Source organism: Achroia grisella, unplaced genomic scaffold, assembly GCF_030625045.1.
Source record: "Achroia grisella isolate CSIRO2021 unplaced genomic scaffold, CSIRO_AGI_Agris_v1 utg511, whole genome shotgun sequence".
Classification (NCBI taxonomy): domain Eukaryota; kingdom Metazoa; phylum Arthropoda; class Insecta; order Lepidoptera; family Pyralidae; genus Achroia; species Achroia grisella.
Window position 1 is genome coordinate 4,940,910 of NW_026712905.1, and position 19,210 is coordinate 4,960,119.

Genomic DNA, 19,210 nt, shown 5'->3' on the forward strand with positions numbered 1-19,210 from the left:
TCAGAGCTAGTCCAGAAATGTATAAAAGTTGTTAGTAATAATTGACTCGAGCTGCTTTGTCTGCGTCACATTTTCTCCGTTTTGCAACAATTTTTATTCACGCATTATTTATACGCTTCTATTGCTTGTAGCATAATTTTGTAGGCTATTTAGCTGTACTTATTTATTTATATATTTTTTAAATCGGATAATAAGTCCCGGTTATTACCCGGAACATCCAGATTCACATCTTTGGATAACAATGAAGTAAGCACCATGATGGGTTAACTGACTTGACTTCAATCTCAACTCATCATTCTTCACTAATATTCCGCAAGAGTATACCATTAATGCTTGTTTATCATATAAAAAGAATACGAATAGATACAAAGTAGTACAGCAATCAGTGTAAGAAACTAATATTGTTATCAGGTTGTATTCTACTATTAATAAATAATATTATTATTCATTTAGTGTCCACATATATACCTGAAAAATAAGTACGTTAACGTATACGTTTGTGTAGTAGCTGGAAGCTTCGTGGTCAAGTGATTGATAAGATATTGAGGTCCTACATTTGATCCCTACGGAGTTAACTGTATGGATATAGACCTTATCCACGGTGGACAATATTTTTAATTTACATTGAGTTTTAGAAGCTATCATTGAATCCGTACTCATCTAATACCTATGCGAGTGTCTATTTCTTACCTTGCTACGTTTGAACGGATTTTAATAAAATTTAATACGATACGATAAAATTAATCATGAGGACGGATTCGGTTCATAAGGTATTATAATGTTACGAGTTCCAACAATTTATGATAATTAAAAATAGCCCATAATTTTTATTATAATGAATTGTTGGAACTCGTAACATTATACCTGAAGAACCTAAGTAGGCACAAATACAGTGTATATGGTAATACCTTTTATATGTAGATTATTTCGATTGTAAAAGTAATGATCGTAAATTCAGTTGTGTACTAGGTATATATGTATGTTACAAAACTGAATTTTCGTTGTAAGTCACATAAGAAGTAGGTAATTTGTGTGTGAATACGGAAAATTATACTGCATTTGGTGACGGCTAAAATACAATCAAGAAATATTTCAATTCTACTTAATCACTTAGTACGGAGTCCATAACTATGTATACATGGTATTCGCAGTAAAAAGATCTTATATATGTGATGCTTAAAATTAACAGTAGCAAACAGATTGGCGACTAAAATAATTTGCTACAATATATAGGTGAAAAACGCAGTGAAATTATAATTTCAGTCGTTTCCGAGATTAGCGTGTACTTTAAATGTAAACATATTATTTATCTCTTCAGCATAAGTACAATGTATACAAATAGTTGTATGAAAAATATATTAATGTAAATATGTACATAAAAGCTTATTTAACATTTCATTATTGGCACTACAAAAACAGTGCAATTGAAGGAAAACAAAACACAAAATATAACTCTATACTAAGTACCTACGTATGTGTTTATATTAATTTTACTTTAATTATCCTGCATTTATAGAACTGTTTTCAAGAGCAGAAATAAATTTGAATATTGTAGTAATGACTATCGTACACACGGTTTATTATTGTAATTGATTTGTTATAGAAATTAACGAACAGACATTTTTTATATAGGCACCTCACTAGTATGTAGGAACTTGCACGAGTACAACTTAGTACTTAATATTATTTTCAACGGGATATACTACAAAATGAAGTGAGTTCATTATTTATCTTGGAGCCGTGATGTCTTAACAGAACCTTTTGAAATTTCATAAGAGTAGTATTTAATAGAGTATACATGGTAGTGGTGTAGTGTGTGCGTACCTTAGTCTTACATATTTCAACCGCCCAGCAGTTAGCTTTGAGAAGAGCCTTGACATTTTAGTCCTCCAGGATGGCGACGCATGAGGGGTATCATAGCGGTCACATTATAAAGTGATGTATGTGATACTCTTAGCATGTATAAAGGTGACGGTTACCGTTTTCCATCAGATGGGCCGTCACCTTGTTTGTCATTTCAATTACAAAAAAAGATCCATCCTGGACAGTCAAAAACAGGCAAAAACTGTTAGCGAATCTTACCATTATTATTATATATATATAAATGTTTAGGTAATAAAAAAAAATGTATTCTTACAAAATCACAGTTTTACATTGATTTAAGAGCCACGTTTGATATTTGTGCCTGATTCCAAATAAACTTGTAATACAAAAGTAGTGGCAGAGTCATAGAAAAAATGTTAATGATAACATTTCTAATATTAAATTAAGTCAAAAGATGACAACCCTATTGCCTATACAAAATGTTTTTCAATAAATAAGATTTTAAAGTGGTCATCACTAACGAACTGAAACATTACAGTGGAATGAAATAGAAATATTTGTCTGGTGCCATTTAAGTTTTATTTATATTTATTCCCCCAAATATTTTATACTACAAAAAGAACTTAACACCTCCCCTACACTAATAGTCATGGGTATTATTACAAAATTATATGTCGAAACATTACCATAGACTACTCTAAATAAAGTATAAAGCAATTTGATTCATATACCAATAGAATCTACATAATAAGCTAAAGCTACAAGTCACCATAAAAATATTTGTAAGTCTCACTATAAGTATACATTTATAGGAGCCTGATGAGGTTAAATTTTATGTGCTACTACTAAATACTTCATAAATATTTGCACCTAGTAGTTTCAGTTTTTCATTAAGTGTGAGTTGCTGTGTTAATAAATCTGGAATGTTAGTATTACCCTTGCACATATTCTTGGTAATTAGTTCATTCACCACAGGGATCAACTTGACAAAGTGTAATTCCACCTTATTTACATCCACAAAATTATTTGAAGATGCCCCTAATTTCAATGCTCCATTTGTTATGACATGTTCATCGATTTCCAGATGATTCTTAGTAGTTGGAGTTGACTTGTTTACAAATAAGTTTGCAATTTCATCAATAACAGAAGAGAAACTTCGGCTAACTGATGACATTGCAATAGATGTCACTTCATCACTTTCCAATATATCCATTGTTTCTTTGACCATAGTATCTAGTCTGGCTTCATTTATTTCTGTGTGTCCAACCAAGTAATGTACCATTTTCTTTACAGGATCACCATCTGCTGTATCAGTGCATAAAATAGTTTGTATTGACCAAAACAATTGTTCCACTTCTTGTAAGGTGATTTTCTTTTTTAATGAAACTGGTTCTACTACTCTTTTCACAGCCTTCTCAATTTGTTTCACTAAATCCTCAACACCTTGTCCAACAAAGTGATGGCATAAAGACAAGTATCTTGCCTGTAAATCACTATCTATAAGTGGGTCCTCGTCATTTACAGAGTCTCTGTAAAGATAGCCACCCACTATATTTAGTTGAACTCTTAATGTCACTTGAAGTATGCTTAGAGCATACACAAGGACACATATTCTAGTGAAAATCATGAGCTTCAATTGTTCCCATAGTGCTAATTTGTTTTCAGGGTTTTCTTGTAATTTTTGGACTATTTCCTCTGTATTTAGTAATCCTAATATACTTTCCGATACAATTTTTGATAAAGAAAGTATGGTTTGAGTACAAGTACGTTCAGTGCTTTCAAAGTGCTGTTTTTTACGGGTCATCTCAAAGAACCTTTTAGCTTCTTTCTCTTGCCATTCTCTCAACTTTCTCTGAGCATAATTTGATAAAATGTACAGTCCTCCAAATACTGTACCGGTAATAAAAAACTTCCTTCGATGTCGGTGCAGAAAATTTCGAACACTAGAAAACATGGCTGAAATATTAGGATACTGAGTTTTCAAAATTACTGAAATTCAAGAGGAGCTTCTGAGCGGTATTTAGTAGTGTTCATCAGCCGTCTAGTGATGAATGTAGTTGTATCAATGAATCTTTCAACACAGTTCATTATACATACTTCAGTCTTAGAATCGAGACGGTTCGTAGGAGATCCCATACAGGTATCCCAACATGTATCTGTTAGACCATGGACCAGAACCTGAAAATATTGTAACAATTTTGGTGTATTACTTGTTTATATAATTATTAGAAAGATATTGGCTAATTTTGTATAACCCAATGGATGACAATTCTCATTATAATGGGCAATTCGTATTACAAAAACATTTGTATTGTTGAACAGATTACAATTAAATTAGATCAAAGGTCAGAAAGACCTAGAGAATAATAATTAGATAGTAAAATTAAAGACATCGTTGTTATTACTTCTAAATTTTGTTAATGCTTTGACAATAAAATAATAAAACGATTGTAACCTGAAAACGTTGCTTCTGTGTTTCAGCTACTATGAAATCCTGTAACTGCGGATCCACGCTTTCTTTATCGTTCATAATCAGCACGATAATACATATTCTGTACTATCATAAAAAAAAGGCACCGAATGACTGAAGCAATAGCAAGAATGTAATAACTGAGGAAAATAATAATTAGTTTCAATGGCCACCATTCAAAAATTCTAATGTTCGATGGTTAATATAAGATAGATAAAAAAATAAGATAGCTTAAATTTATTCAATTGATTGAAAATTATTATGTATCCAGTAGGTAATAATTGTATTGTCAAAAAAGGAGGAACGTAAATTTGAATGACAAGGCAAAATGACATTATGTCATTCCATATTTACATTGCTGCTTGTCATTGATTTTTGATTTTGATTTCCATAATAAAATTAAAATTCAATTTTTTTTATGAGAAACTAACACAAATTTATTATGTATCTGAAGTCATCTACCTATTTAATTAAGAATTATTGTTCATGACAATATAATGAAAAAAGAGAAACTTCGGCTAGTATAGCGTCAGAAGATATAATTTATTAAATTAATTTATAAATTTTAAATAATTATGATTAAATGTAACTAATATCTACTATTTTGAAAATTAAGTATTACTGTTTAGCTGTTCTCTACCATAGCAATTTTATTTGTATCTGTTGCCAAAATATCGGAAAGAGACAGAATACCTTACTCTGAAGAGTAATTCTCATACGAGAATTAGTTTCCATATAATTATAAAACAATCAAAATTAAATTCGGATTTATAAATTGATAATTAACAAATAATGAAGACGTTGTGAAAAATATAAATGAATATTTACTACTATATTTCGCTAAATTAAATAGTTTTATTTTTTCTCGAGATAATCTTCAATGTTCCATTGCCTTATATAATAGGTGTATATTTCTTTAAATTTGAAATATAATTTACTCAGAAATGTAAGGTAATTAGTTATTATTAATCCAATTTAGCTGAAAATCAATTTATATTCAATAGCACCAAATATATGACTTATATCGATACAAAACGATAGTCGCAATGCCTATTTTTACATGTCAAATTTAGTCTTTGTATCTTTCTCTATGGTATTTTTAGATTGTTTTTATTTTATAGTGATTTTACAATTTTGTTTTCTAACCCTAAATATACCAATTACTGAAAATTGAAAAATATTTAACTTCAGGCTAAATACTTATTATTATGGATCACACAAGCATTTGGAACTTTCTTGATGACAGCGATTTGAGTCAATATAGTTTGATATTACCAAGTGTTGCTGTTGGAAATGTTGGGCAGTTGGCCTGTGACTTGCTAATTTCATCGTTAAATATGAAAAAAATTGCATCGGTTTATAGCTCAGCTGTCATACCCGTATTAGGATATGATCCTTACAATTTGCATTCAACCAGTATATCAAACAGTTGTGAGATTTATAAGTGTGAAATAAGAAATATTGTTGTTTTGCAGTTAAGAGCCCCACTTGTTTACAAAAGTGCACGAAAGTTTCTAGAAGAAGTTGTAAGGAAATTCAAAGAGAAGAGCATAAAAGATTTTATTATATTAACAAGTAGTTTTGCTCATGAAAATAAACACATATCTACCTCACCATTTAGATATGTGTCTAGTGACTCATGTTCACATAAGAAAAAAATGTTGGACTTGAATTGGATAGAACATAAATGTGTTGATACATTAAAGATATATGGTGGAGGATTTGCTTCCTTGCTGTATGAAGTCTGTCAAGAAAACTATATTCCCTGCTTCATTTTATACAAGTATTGTTCAGAAGGAGACAATATTCCTGATGCTTATGACATGATCAGTCAGTTGTCAAGTATTGTAACATTATTTTCAGAGAAATCAGATTTATTGTCACAAATGGTGCAGCCAGTTTCTTGGAAACTTTTGTTTGGCAGGCCACCACCAAGAGATATTTATTAAAATTGTTAACGTTAATTTTTGTTTTACTAATTTTTAATTTATGTCATATTACTAAACCTTGTGTCAGTGGATCTGTCATCATCAACAGTGAGTCATTCCTCCCATGACACAGGCCTGCCTTTTTTTAACTATTTATATTCTGTTTTTTGAAAATATAAGGCCATCCACATCGAACCCTATAATACATAATCCATATAATAAATATATCCTCATCAAATTTCATTAAGATGTGTAATTATATATTACACATAACAAACATATCGATATATATATATATATATATATATATATATATATATATATATATATATATTATATTCAACATAGATGTAAGATATATACATATTTACAATAATTATATGTATATATATAATCTATAAATAATTCAAATCTGGTCAATTTCTCTGGTGGAGCAAAACACCGACAACTAACCAAAAATTAGGGAGAGGGACTGTGGTAGACTTGCCCCCAGCCGCATTGTATTCAAATTTACCGAACTAAATGGCACGTCAAGTGTTGCGTAACGTCATCGTAAATTTATATTATAAATTATTATTAAATGGTGTGGCATGACTTATAACAATCATCTAACTAAAATGTCCAAGTACTCGTAGATATGGTACTGTAGCGCGGTGGTCATACCACTGTAGCGTTATATTAGATACTAGCTACTCGCCCGGGTGTTAATGTATTATAATATATATAAACCTTCCTCTTGAATCACTCTACATATTAAAAAAACCTATACTATGTAATAATGATGATGATGAGGTGTCGTTACTTAATTTATTTGTTTCCTGTAGTATCTAGGTAGTGGATATACGAGTATAGGTGTAATTGAACTACATTAGTAAGTTTATTTGATAGTATGCTATATGGCTTATTAGTAACGCGTACATTCGACACGGAGTCATAAAGTAGACCGAACTTAAATTTAAGTTATGTGGAGACGTAAACAAATGGAAGTGTGCCGAGGGTTGACAGATTGACAGAAATATTACAAGTGTAGGCACAGTCAGTATGCATAAGTGCATGTTTTTTACAACAAATTATATGTGCCTATAACATTTAATATATGAATATGGAATGGTCGACCCTCCTGCGGTAATGGTATACGTTGGCGAAGCACTATTGGAGGATAATAGGATGAATACGAAGTCAGGTCTGTTACCCCGTCGTGGTGAATGCACCAGGAATTAATTACGTTGGTTTCCAGTGGGTGACCGCGTGAAGGTTGATCTGTTAAGACACTTGCTAGTAATATCACTAACTTGTGCCTATTAATAACAATCCCTTCTCCCCCAACAATTTATATTTATATCAGACATCACACCTTAATAAAATATTACGTTACGGCAGGGACCCGCGTTCACAATTAGGTAGCTGTAACAGTTTGGGATTATTTCAACCTTCTTGAATAATAAAAGCATCGTAACGAATTTAATTAAAGTACGTAAGACAATGTCAAGTCAATTGCAATGATATGGCTTACGTCGAATGCCTACTAAAATTAATAGACATTGTTGTTAGTAAACAAATTAATTTTAAATCTATTCGTATAGTACACTTCTTTCATTCCTTTCGAATTGATACCGTATTTCACTTGTTTCTTTTAGTCAGCACTATGATATAAGCAAGAATAAAAATGATAAACGCGAGGGCCAGCCCAAATGTGTTACTGTAGCTTGGAAACAAGGACCACCCCAAGCGAACTAAAGTGTTATAAATCGCACGTTATCGCCTCTCAGCAATAACTACTTTATGACCCCATAAAGATAACGTAAAGTTATCTATCAGAAAATAGAGTGAGATGTAGAGATTTTTATAAACATACAGAAAATCTTGAAAAAGACGAGAACCCATTTTATGACTACAGGAAAAGTATAACGTCCTCCATATTTTTTGATCCTCCTTACTTACTTGACTTAAATTAAGTCTATCGTTAATTTTCGATTCACAGTAGAATATCGAATAGATAACCATCATCTCTCTTTATTAAAAAACATGCCCTGAATGAACTACCAATAGAAAGCCTTCATATAAATACAAAATATAGGTACATACTTGCTTATCTTATCATCCTCCACTGGTATCCCGCTAGCGTATTGCATTACCAAGGCCATATCCATATTTAAAAAAAACCCCAAACAGTAGTAAAATAGGGAATGAAACATCTTAGAATTATATTAATATGAATATTTATGTCGTAATTATAATTTTTTGAAAGAAATTTAAGGGGTACCAAAAGTAGGGATTAATAAATTAATCCCTACTTTACCGAATGTGTATAAATACACATTCGGCAAACCTGGTAGGTATGTCATTTTGTTGGGGCGACATTATATTAAAATATTTTATTAATATCATAAAGAATATTACAGACAGACCGTACCAACTATTTTATTTATATGCATAAATAAAATAGTACGAACTGTAGATATGTCATTTTAAATTAGCAGTTTTTCATAAAATGCATAATATAAGGTATTCACACACAAAAAATAATTTATAAAATTTTTATCCACCTGTTTCCTAATCTCTGAGATGGCTGGACCATTATTATTTAACTTTCACTTGCAGATAGCTGTTGTGATGACGAGTACCTTAGTTTAAACCACCACCTTTCATTTAAAAAAATATTTATTTTGAGAAAAGTTATATTCCACGCGGACGAAGTCGCAGGTTCTGCTAGTTTCAACTAAAATTGTACGCAACGACCGCAAAATAGTCGCTTCGAGGGCCAAACATTACCGCTTTTCCGGACACAAAACCGTACTGTCGTCGGGTCAGTTTGCATAGTTTCATATTATTTTTCATTATATAATTTTGATACTATTATAGTAGGAATTTCTTTAATGTTTTTTTGCGTTTTGTAATAATAATAAATATGTTTATTATGGAATCAATGGCTTCTTTTACACGTGCGCTCTATCATGCGTGAATAGGTTTTCACGCAGGAAAGAATGTAATGTAAAGGTACACAAAGAGAATGAAACAGACCATGCGCGCCGCCAACTTGCACATTCCCGTGTTTTTAAACCGTGCGTGTTTTAGCGCTTTTTTTAAATAATTAATTATCACTTCAAAATAGAGGGCATCTGATGCAAAAATATAATTATAAAAATAAATACTGTGAAATAAGAAATAAAATTTTAAAAGAAAGTGAAATAACATTTAACATACAGCGCTATCGGGCGCCAAAGAGCGAACACAAAAATAGACATCCAAATTACTCACAATTTCACGCGCTGACTTTCCCGCGCTAAATCGCGGATGCCCTTGATCACACGTGAAAAAGATTGTTGTGTAAAGGCAGATAATGGCTCATTTGTTAGTAATATGTTTTCTAATGTAATAGTATAGTTTCTTATCTATGTACTTATGTAAGTACATTAACAAAATGTTGTATTATTGGTAAATCATATTTTTTTCAGCAATGTTTTCAGATTGTTGTTAGAGTTACAGCATGTTCTAATTACATAAACATGCAGGTTTTATTTCTAATCATGGCATAAAAGTTATCTGTTCGTGCAAGAGTAACCCAAGATCTGCTTACCGTGGGACTAGATGGCGCTGTGTGAATTGTCCACGGTTATTTATTTATTTACTGGCTACTTTACAGAAACGCGGCAAGTATTGACAAGCAAGCCGACGGCTTACCTTGCATAATACATGGCAACCGTCGCCTATAACAAGCATATGAACAGCACCACAGACTACAGATTGATATATTATCTTAGTCCACTGGAATGGCAACGATTGAACCATATGCACTTGTATATTTGCTCGAGGGTTCATAGACGGTGGTAATCACTTATCGTTTTATAAGCTCCTTATATATATAAAAATAAAGGTAATATGTCATTTACACAGTGATTGTACTCTCACCCCCTGTATCTAGTATGTTTTCTATGCAGTTTTTTTCGGACTACTCCAATGCTGTTGGACGCATCTGGATTTTATAGCTTCACGGGGCGAGTGCAGATGGCTTTCCGAGCCGCGGAAAGTCTTAACAAACGGAACGACTAAAACGCTAAAGTCCCGCTTGATGGATACGACTTTAGTCTGAAGGCATCGCTAGGGGTTGGAACCTCTGCTCAGGTCGACGTAATTTCGATCACTGTTTGAATTGCACGGGGGATCGATTGGAGGGGTTCCAAGTGGTGTCATAATTAAACTACAATATTTTTTATCACAACCATGAATAATAAGTCGAAATTTACGAACATTTACAAACATAATACGAACAAGGTCGAGACAATAAACAAAGATCAATGTAATGAAGATATTTAAATAAAGCATAATGTTGAAATGAAATTTGAATATTTCATTTGCCACCCCTCCATGAATTTTCGGGTTCGTTAAAGGATACGAGTATAGGTATATAAGTAAGTATATGTCTTGTTTTTGCTGTAATAAAATTGCTATGCCCAATTTAGACATAAATAATAAGTATTTGTTTTAAAAATTATCTGTACAATTGTGTTATAGATTTCCAGAATCCGTATTCGTAACTACTATATGTACCAGTGACTTCGTACACGTGCTGTTCAGAATAATAATAGGTTATACCTAACTTATTTGTTTGTGAAGTCATTAAAATGGAACCAGTACTAATTGTTTCGTGTTGAAATTAATTAAGACATTTCTGGATAAATGTGTGGATAATAAAGGTAAAATTATATCATCATATTTAGGTAACAGAATATGATTTACCTTTATTTTTTCAAGTTATTTATTATATATTATAACTTTACCGCTACAAGGTCAACAATCAGCTGAAAATACTTATTAAAGAAATTAACATAATGTGGACTCAAGATGCAACAAAACATTTGTAACGATGTTTTTTTTTTCAATCACAATTAAGCTAGACAAGTTTCAATGAAATTTTCTACACAGACAGGCCTTATCTTATATGATATTTTTTCAACGCAAGGAAGCAACATCATGAGGTACCAATATCTGGTTAAAAATAATAAACAAATATACCTACTACATATTTCATATACTAGAACTGGTATAAAATAGTGGAGCGTTCTGAGGTAACACCTATATCTAAAATAGCATCTAAATATAGGTGAGTATCAAATAACCTTTGCGTCCTGTTTACAATGACCGCTTTATCCCTCCTTAATCGAATTTCATCCCTCCAAATTGGAAATTGTTTTGCAGATTGGAACGCAAGGCTGAACCGTTTAGTGTGATAAATTCTTATATCCACAGAGTGAAAGTAAAACAAAATCGTACGAAGTAGCAGTTCTTTCACGAATGTGAATATCACAATATTGGAATTGTCTACATTCAGGTGAATATTGCATTAAGAATGTTTTCCGGGCAAACTATTAAATATTCGTTGTTCTAGGAATCTCTTTGTGTTATCTGGCTGAAAATGGAATTTTTCATTATTTAATATTTAACATTTCTTTGTGTTACGTGTTTAAGATGAAGGGAATCTTTTGTCTGCAACGCCTCAGCAGGTTAACTCAGACGCAACAGATGATCTCTTATTGTGTTTTTATCCAGATGCGAGAGGTAAATACGTACATACCTATAGATTTTTAGTGCTAACCCCATAGCTAGCAACGTTAATACTGGAAACACATCGTGGTCAATTCGTAGTGAATACGGGTGGAATCACTACTACTATAACATTTTTTCAGTCAGGGTAAAGCTGCAATTATTGACTTTATGTGATCTAGTAAATGAATATAAATTGCTGTTATCAATTATATCCTGTAACGTTTCTTAAGAAAACATTGTGGTTTCTGTGTTGGTAAACGAACAAAATACTTATACATACATGTAATTGTTGCAGTCTTTCAATATAAAATAACCGAGAAATGTAATATATGTTATTACATATACAGTAATAATAATATAATATTTGCTAAAGTATTAATTTAATATAACCCGACATATCTCGTAATATATATATATATATATGTACTTATATGCCTAGGAAAGTTGCTACGCCTTTTAGGTATATTTCAAATGAGAGCTTTTCTTGAAAACGTGTTCCTACAAAGCACTCCTCAACATCTTAATGCATATAAAAGCGAAAATAAATACATATAAAAATTACAAAATTTCCGTTGCGAACGAATTATTCACAACATTCCTAAAAGCTTCATTTCTATAAAAAAGAGGTCGCCTGTTTACGGAGTCCCAGCCGACCGGCTAAAGTCTTCATTTTTTAAACAAAGGCTCAGTTAAAAATGTTCGCTTATCTCTGGTGGCCAAAGCGATCTCGCGCCGAATCAATTAAAGGACCCCCACTTTCCACTCACTTGCCACCCGTTCTGACTCACTGACCCGCTTTAAAATGTATCACGATATGCTTTATTTATTTAGGCTAAAACGAGTCACCTCAACAGCTGCACTGACAGCAATATTAAGGTAAACGTAGGTACAACTGTCAGCGTGAATATTTAGATAAATAAGTAAGTTTATTCAGTACTGGTAGCAATAATATATTAGTATATATGAAAGTATCTACGATATATTAGTGCCTAAAGCAAACATTTTATACCCTTTTTATAAAAATTATTCGATAGTAGGAGTATGACATATATCACAAGCATTATTATTCAGTTTATTTAATATAGTTAGATTTTCGTTGTGATGAATACATCAGAGGAAGTATAAAAGTGGCGCCGGTGTCGGAGAGGTTAAAGAGTAATCGTCTATCGCAGTATAAGCATGTAATGCGTAGGAAAGAAGATCATATCCTAAGGAAGGTGTTACATGTGTGGATGGTTATAAGGGTAGAGAAAGACCGAAAAAGAGATGGATGGACTGTGTGAAAGATGATATGGTGAGAAAGGGAGTAAATAACGAGATGAATGGAAGAGAAAAACATATTACGCCGACCCCAAATAAATGGGATAAGGAAGAAGCAATTAAGTTAGATTTTCGTTGTATATATACTTACCTACTAGCTAACAAAAATGTAGCAATCCGATAGGCATGTCAAAATCCCATTTTGATCGTTCGATTATTCGAATCTAATAATAGTACAAAGTGGCGCTATCAATAATTCTGTCCACGAATTTATGAGATGCTGATGACAAATGCACGACCAGATGAGTGGTATTACGTCGCTCCGACAGGCGCGGGAATTTAGCGCGTTCAATCGAGTGACAAATTCTGCCAATTTATCGTGAAATTACACGCTTTCAACGTTAAAGTTTTACGCCGCATCTATATGTACACGGATATGACGTACTTAATTTACTTGCTACTGTTTTATAATGAAATAATTATAAAAATTATCTATAGAGCAGAGCGAGAGAGTGGCTTAGTTGTTTACTACCCCTACTTACGCCGATGTCAATTTATATATCTGCTAACTGGCGACGGAAAGACCAAGAAAAAACTAAATTAATTCAAGAAATTAAGGTAGATTCATCCTCTACCGTTACCGCTAGATGTAGATATCATGTCCATTAAAAAAATCCTCTAGAATGGGGTAAAATTTATATAGAAAAAAATCATTCTAGCTAATTAATTTACCTATTGCAAAATTCAAGTAGGTACATATACTTAACTTCACGACTGTTATATACATATGTCACGTCATGACCACATTTCATTGAGTATATGCGATCGAATATGGCAATGGGCAAACCTACCACTCGACTTTCTTATTAATCTTGTTGTCAGGGTTTACACCAATGTAGCGTCAGTTAGAAATATATGTACTTATATTTCTGCAACACAATGTTTTCGTATCGAGCACAATTGAACACACGAAGTTTGGGTCTATACGTTAGGGTAGCAGACCACGATGTAATACAAAATAAAAACTTCTATAGATATTCAGTACACAAAAGCAGTAAAAGTAATCACAATATTTATTTTTATTATGCCTTTTTATGTTTTCCAACCCGGGCTTGGTTTTTCTCAAATACATTCAAAAGATTGTCCGTGACAATGAATAGATTTAGGTTGTTAATATTGTACCTACTCTTGAGTTTGTGATTATATTTAAAGCCAGTTTTTGTATTTATATTTTACATTTATTTTTTACGATTTGGTTTTACAATAAGCTCGATGTCACTGCTGATATACAAATTTACGGTCATCTAAAAGACTACTTGCCATGGACTACACAGAATATAACACAGCATATGCTTTGACGACTAGCATTATTATAACTGATGTCTAAAGGTATAATATACCTACACTTGTCATATTATTACTAACACTTCAAATGATATTTCTCTAAAGTTTATTCTTATTTGGCGTTATATTTGGCCTGGGTGAAACTATAATCTATTTTCATACTGATTATCCAAAATTGTACAAAATTATAAGACACTCTGGTAAAGCGCTAATTGTAAATATAATTTAATTTATAATTGTAATAGGGCCCGGCCAAACATTTTAGGTAACTACTTTGAAATAATTATGTCAACTAATTTTATTTATGTACAAAAGTTTATTATAGTAGATAATTGTTACATATAGGGATGGACCGCTACTACAAAATTGCATCATAAAGGCTCTGTTCACAATTTAGTGTAAGAATCCTAAAAATGTATTTCTATCGTGACACAAAATGAAAGACAACTTTATTTTCACAAGTAATAGTACATACCATACAATTACATACCCTGCCAATACAAAATGGAAGCGAGTCAATTCGTCGAAATTGCCTACTAAGGAAAATTTTAGGCCACTAACCTTATTACATTTGGAGTAACTCCAACACGATATAGTTGATATACATCAACTATACTTAAAAATGTACCATCTGTAGTTGCGATAGCAGATGAAGTTAGTACAATTCATATAACTATTATAGTTGTAGGTACTCTTAGTACAAATTAACTGTCATTGACAAGGTCTCGTGCCTAATTGAACTACTTTCCGTTTTCAACACTATTTTGTTTTTAACTTTACTACTCCTACTAATAATAAATGAAATGCAATATTTTCCAAGTCACAATTTTATTCTGACTTTGCTACATACCCCTAGCTTTGTATTTTATTAGTGTAACTATTTAAATTAAATAGGTACTTTAAGGTTTTATTAAAAATCAAAGTAATGAAGAAATGGCAAGGTCTTCAGTTGAACCTAAACGTGGGCGAAATAATTAATTCAAATTATGATAATTGGAAGCCTTATCATGCAACTAATAATGACTGAACTTATAGACATTCGTTGAAAGTTAATTTCGGCTTCGGTATTATCCGCATAAAAGGTTTTGAGTAACACAGTTCCGAGCATAAATAGCAGAGACAACGGCGGGAAGCTATGAGTGACACTTGCAATTATACGCCGTGAAGGCTAGTAAGCTATTTGCATCGCAAAGTTTTAATTGAACCGATAAAATTGTTTTCATCCAACAATATTACAGCATCTGTTTCCGAAATAATTTGTCGTTAATTTGTATAATCGTCTTTTGTGGGACTGTCATTTTCATGAAATAATTAATCGTTCGTCTAATCTTTTGTACTTTGGATTTTATGTTATCTAATTTGACTTTCTAAGTACAGAATAATTATTTATTTTGAAAAAGACGTTATGGAATTAGTTCAGGGGTCCGGCGTAAATATACATATAGATAATATACGATATGTAATATTAACTTTTAATTAAATCGAAGTTAATTGTTTATTGGGAAACAACTTTCATTTTATTAACATTGATCGAATCTCTTTAAAGGTTTAAATATATGTAGATATTTAATTGATGATAATAAAACTAAATACGTACCCTATGTACATAGGTTAGCAACAGGGTCGTGATTGATAATATTGGTTTAATAAATATGTACGAAGTTAAATAAGTCAAAATGTTCATGTCGGACAATTCAATCAAGACGACCTTTTTCATGGAGTCCTCGAACAGAGAGATGTAAATTGTTTGTTGTTTCTAAAGCACACGACTCAGGCCCGGTGGAATACGTTATCCCTCTTGCAACCCGCCTGTCTGCGACATGTTTCATTATTAAGATATTGTTTTGGGAATTATACCAATACGTATTACATATACCTATATATTCTTAGAAACCTGGACCTGCCTATTTTCAGTAAGATTCCATTACTGTATTTATATCACATAGTGATTCTGATAGTTATTTAATACATTTGCTTATTTATCTATTATTTCTTTATAATTAATTATAATAAAAAATAACTGAATATTATATGTAAACATAATTAAAAAAGTTCATCTCATTATTTTTATTCAAATAAATCTATAATCACTTTTGAATTGTATTGTGTAAAATTCGTACAATGTAGACATTTTGTGGCCTCTTCAGAATGAATATTTTTCATTACCTACGGAGGCATTGAACAACTCCTAATGGAACTTACAGGTCTGTTTTTGATAACAATCATTAATGTGCCCCAGTCAGATAATCAAAGATGGGCTCGCTAATGAACGTCATTATCCGATATCTGTGCAGATGAGTAATGCAAAGATGGTTGGCGGGCAGCGGGCCGCGGAAATTGCCAATTAATGTGTCGGCTCGCTCGACTCCTCCCCATATCATCACCGTTCTTAGGCGCGGAATACATTGTACATGAGGTAAGTTTACATTTTATACGAGCTGTTCCCGCGACTTCGTTTGCGTGGAATATAATATTATTTTTCTAAAATAAATATATATTCATATGCATGTAGTAAAAAACGGTTATTTCAATATTACAAACAGACACTCCAATTTAATGTATATGTATAGATTTGTAACATGTGGACATGTTGACTGTTTTTCTAATGAAATATGGCTGCTTTCACCTACATACATGAACTGCACGAGGGAGATCTAGTTGTCATGTGAAATGCCTGGTACGTAACATGTATTACCATATATACCTATAACCATTCCGGGGAACTAAACTGTTATGCTTTCATACCTAGTAATGTATACTGCAATAATTTACTATTTCTACAATAATGTTAGTTATTAGTCACGTACGCTACATTACAAAGCAGGCTGTTTGTCGAGATATTGTTCTTAGTTTATTGGTGACTGCTATAAAGAAATGCGTTAGCCAAGTGGGCCACATGTCGAAATGGGCTATATCAAAAGACCCCATAACCAACAAGCTTTATATAAGTATGAATAAGTTGATAAATACGCAGGAAGCAAAATGTTAGCTCTGTTTGAACAAGAGCATTTCGCAGTCTTTTGTTTCTATCCACACCAATAGAAGACTAGCGTGATGTAGGTACATGTGTAATGCATGAATTATTTAATTTTATGTATCAAGTGATTAACTTCTTTGAAACGAATGTAAGCTTTTTATTTTTCATTAGGCACATTTATTAAATGCATATGTAACGAGCACTAGCGTTTGACTTTAAACTCGACAAAAAGCTAGTGGTCTATCTTTTATTGGGTATTTCAGTAATTGTTTTTTAATTACATATTAATTCAATGGCGACGTGGTCAGATTATATATTAGGCGCCATTAGTCATAATACTGTGAGTAGAAGGCCTTACTGATATTTAGGCATACCTTTCTCGGATGTATATTTATTCCGTTCCTATCTCCTCTGAATACATTATTCTTATTTGTAAATAATTACTCTCTTCTAACGCTCCAGGGAGAAAGATCATGACTTGTTTTTGCGGTACTTGTAATTAATTATTCTCATACAGTGACTCACAAAAATGCCCCAATGTTTGACCATTTCGCATTCCATCGCCTGTTATGATGTGAGGATACAATTAATAAACCTGAACTGCTAGTATGTGATAGCCCTGCTTCTTGGCTTTCGAATAAGCCGCCACTGATGAATTACTATTGGCTGGCTATGAACTTATGCCACTGTGAAATATAAAAACTATTGGGGCATTTTTGACCGTTTAGGACAATCTCGCGATATATGTGATATTCCGTTCGATCTACCTATCCACTGAAGATAAAAACACTCGAATAGCTAACTGGAAATATATCTACTTCCTCCCTCTCTCATCCAATACTTTTCATACAACTTGCTGACCATGATGCCTATTTCTCCTGCCCTCAAATCCGAAGTTATCAAGCGAATTAACGAAGGCGTATCCACCCGTAGGGTGGCCCAAGAACTTTCCGTGAGTAAGTCTACTGTTGCTAGGATACGAAAGGAACATGTTGCCCCACCCTCAAAAGGGCGCCCAAGGAAGTTATCAGAGTCCAGTGCCCGGTATGTGGTGAGGCTTATCAGTTCGGGGGCCATGGATACTGCCGTAGAGGTCCAACGACACCTTACCAATGCCATGGACGTCTCCACAAGTGCCGAAACTATACGTCGGACACTCAAGAAGGCCAAGCTTCGATCTGATAACATCTGTGAACTCGGTGCTCTATCAAGGCATCCTTAAAGAGGAACTTCTCCAGACCATTGAATGGTATGGCTTTGAAAAGTCACGCGTCATCTTTCAGCACGATAATGACCCAAAGCATACAGCTTTGGCGACCCGAAAATGTCTCCGAGACCTGCGTCTAAAGGTTCTGGCATGGCCTCCGCAATCTCCTGACATGAATCCAATCGAGCATATGTGGCAGAAGGTCAAGATTCGTCTTGCAATTGACCCAAGACGACCGAAAAACAAAGACCAGATGTGGGCTAAGTTTCAGAGAATCTGGAATGAGGTAAGCAAGGAAGATTGCAGTAGACTGATCGACAGTATGCCAGAGAGAGTGCAGGCGCTTCTCCGAGCTCGTGGGGGACATACAAAAGACTGAAATGAGGAAATAAAATGAGATGTTGTGAAATTTGATCAAACGGTCAAAAATGCCCCAATGCGTTTTTAACTTTGTAATCATTGTAATGTCATAACTAGTTTAGTAATAATCATGCAACTTATATTGTTTAATAGCTCAATGGGAGCACTATTACATACTAAAGTATCAGTTGTGCATCTATTGAATTTATTGAGTTTGACTACTTTTTGTGTCGAGCTACACATCATTGGGGCATTTTTGTGAGTCACTGTATGTACTCCATAGCAATCAAGTCAAG

At 32.8% G+C, this 19,210-nt stretch overlaps 2 protein-coding genes across 2 annotated transcripts; one reads left to right on the plus strand and one right to left on the minus strand.

Annotated features, from left to right (window-relative positions):
- Positions 1-1,346: 1,346 nt before the first annotated feature.
- LOC131846456 (peroxisomal biogenesis factor 3) lies at positions 1,347-4,602 on the minus strand. Its single transcript, XM_059195768.1, has 2 exons — positions 4,280-4,602; positions 1,347-4,002 (listed from the first exon to the last, which is right to left on the minus strand). The coding sequence occupies exon 2, from the start codon at positions 3,776-3,778 to the stop codon at positions 2,657-2,659; it is 1,122 nt and encodes a 373-aa protein (XP_059051751.1). The 5' UTR covers positions 3,779-4,002; positions 4,280-4,602; the 3' UTR covers positions 1,347-2,656.
- A 779-nt stretch (positions 4,603-5,381) lies between these two features.
- Positions 5,382-6,258, plus strand: LOC131846546 (proteasome assembly chaperone 2). Its single transcript, XM_059195881.1, has one exon. The coding sequence runs from the start codon at positions 5,503-5,505 to the stop codon at positions 6,241-6,243; it is 741 nt and encodes a 246-aa protein (XP_059051864.1). The 5' UTR covers positions 5,382-5,502; the 3' UTR covers positions 6,244-6,258.
- The last annotated feature ends 12,952 nt before the right edge of the window (positions 6,259-19,210 follow it).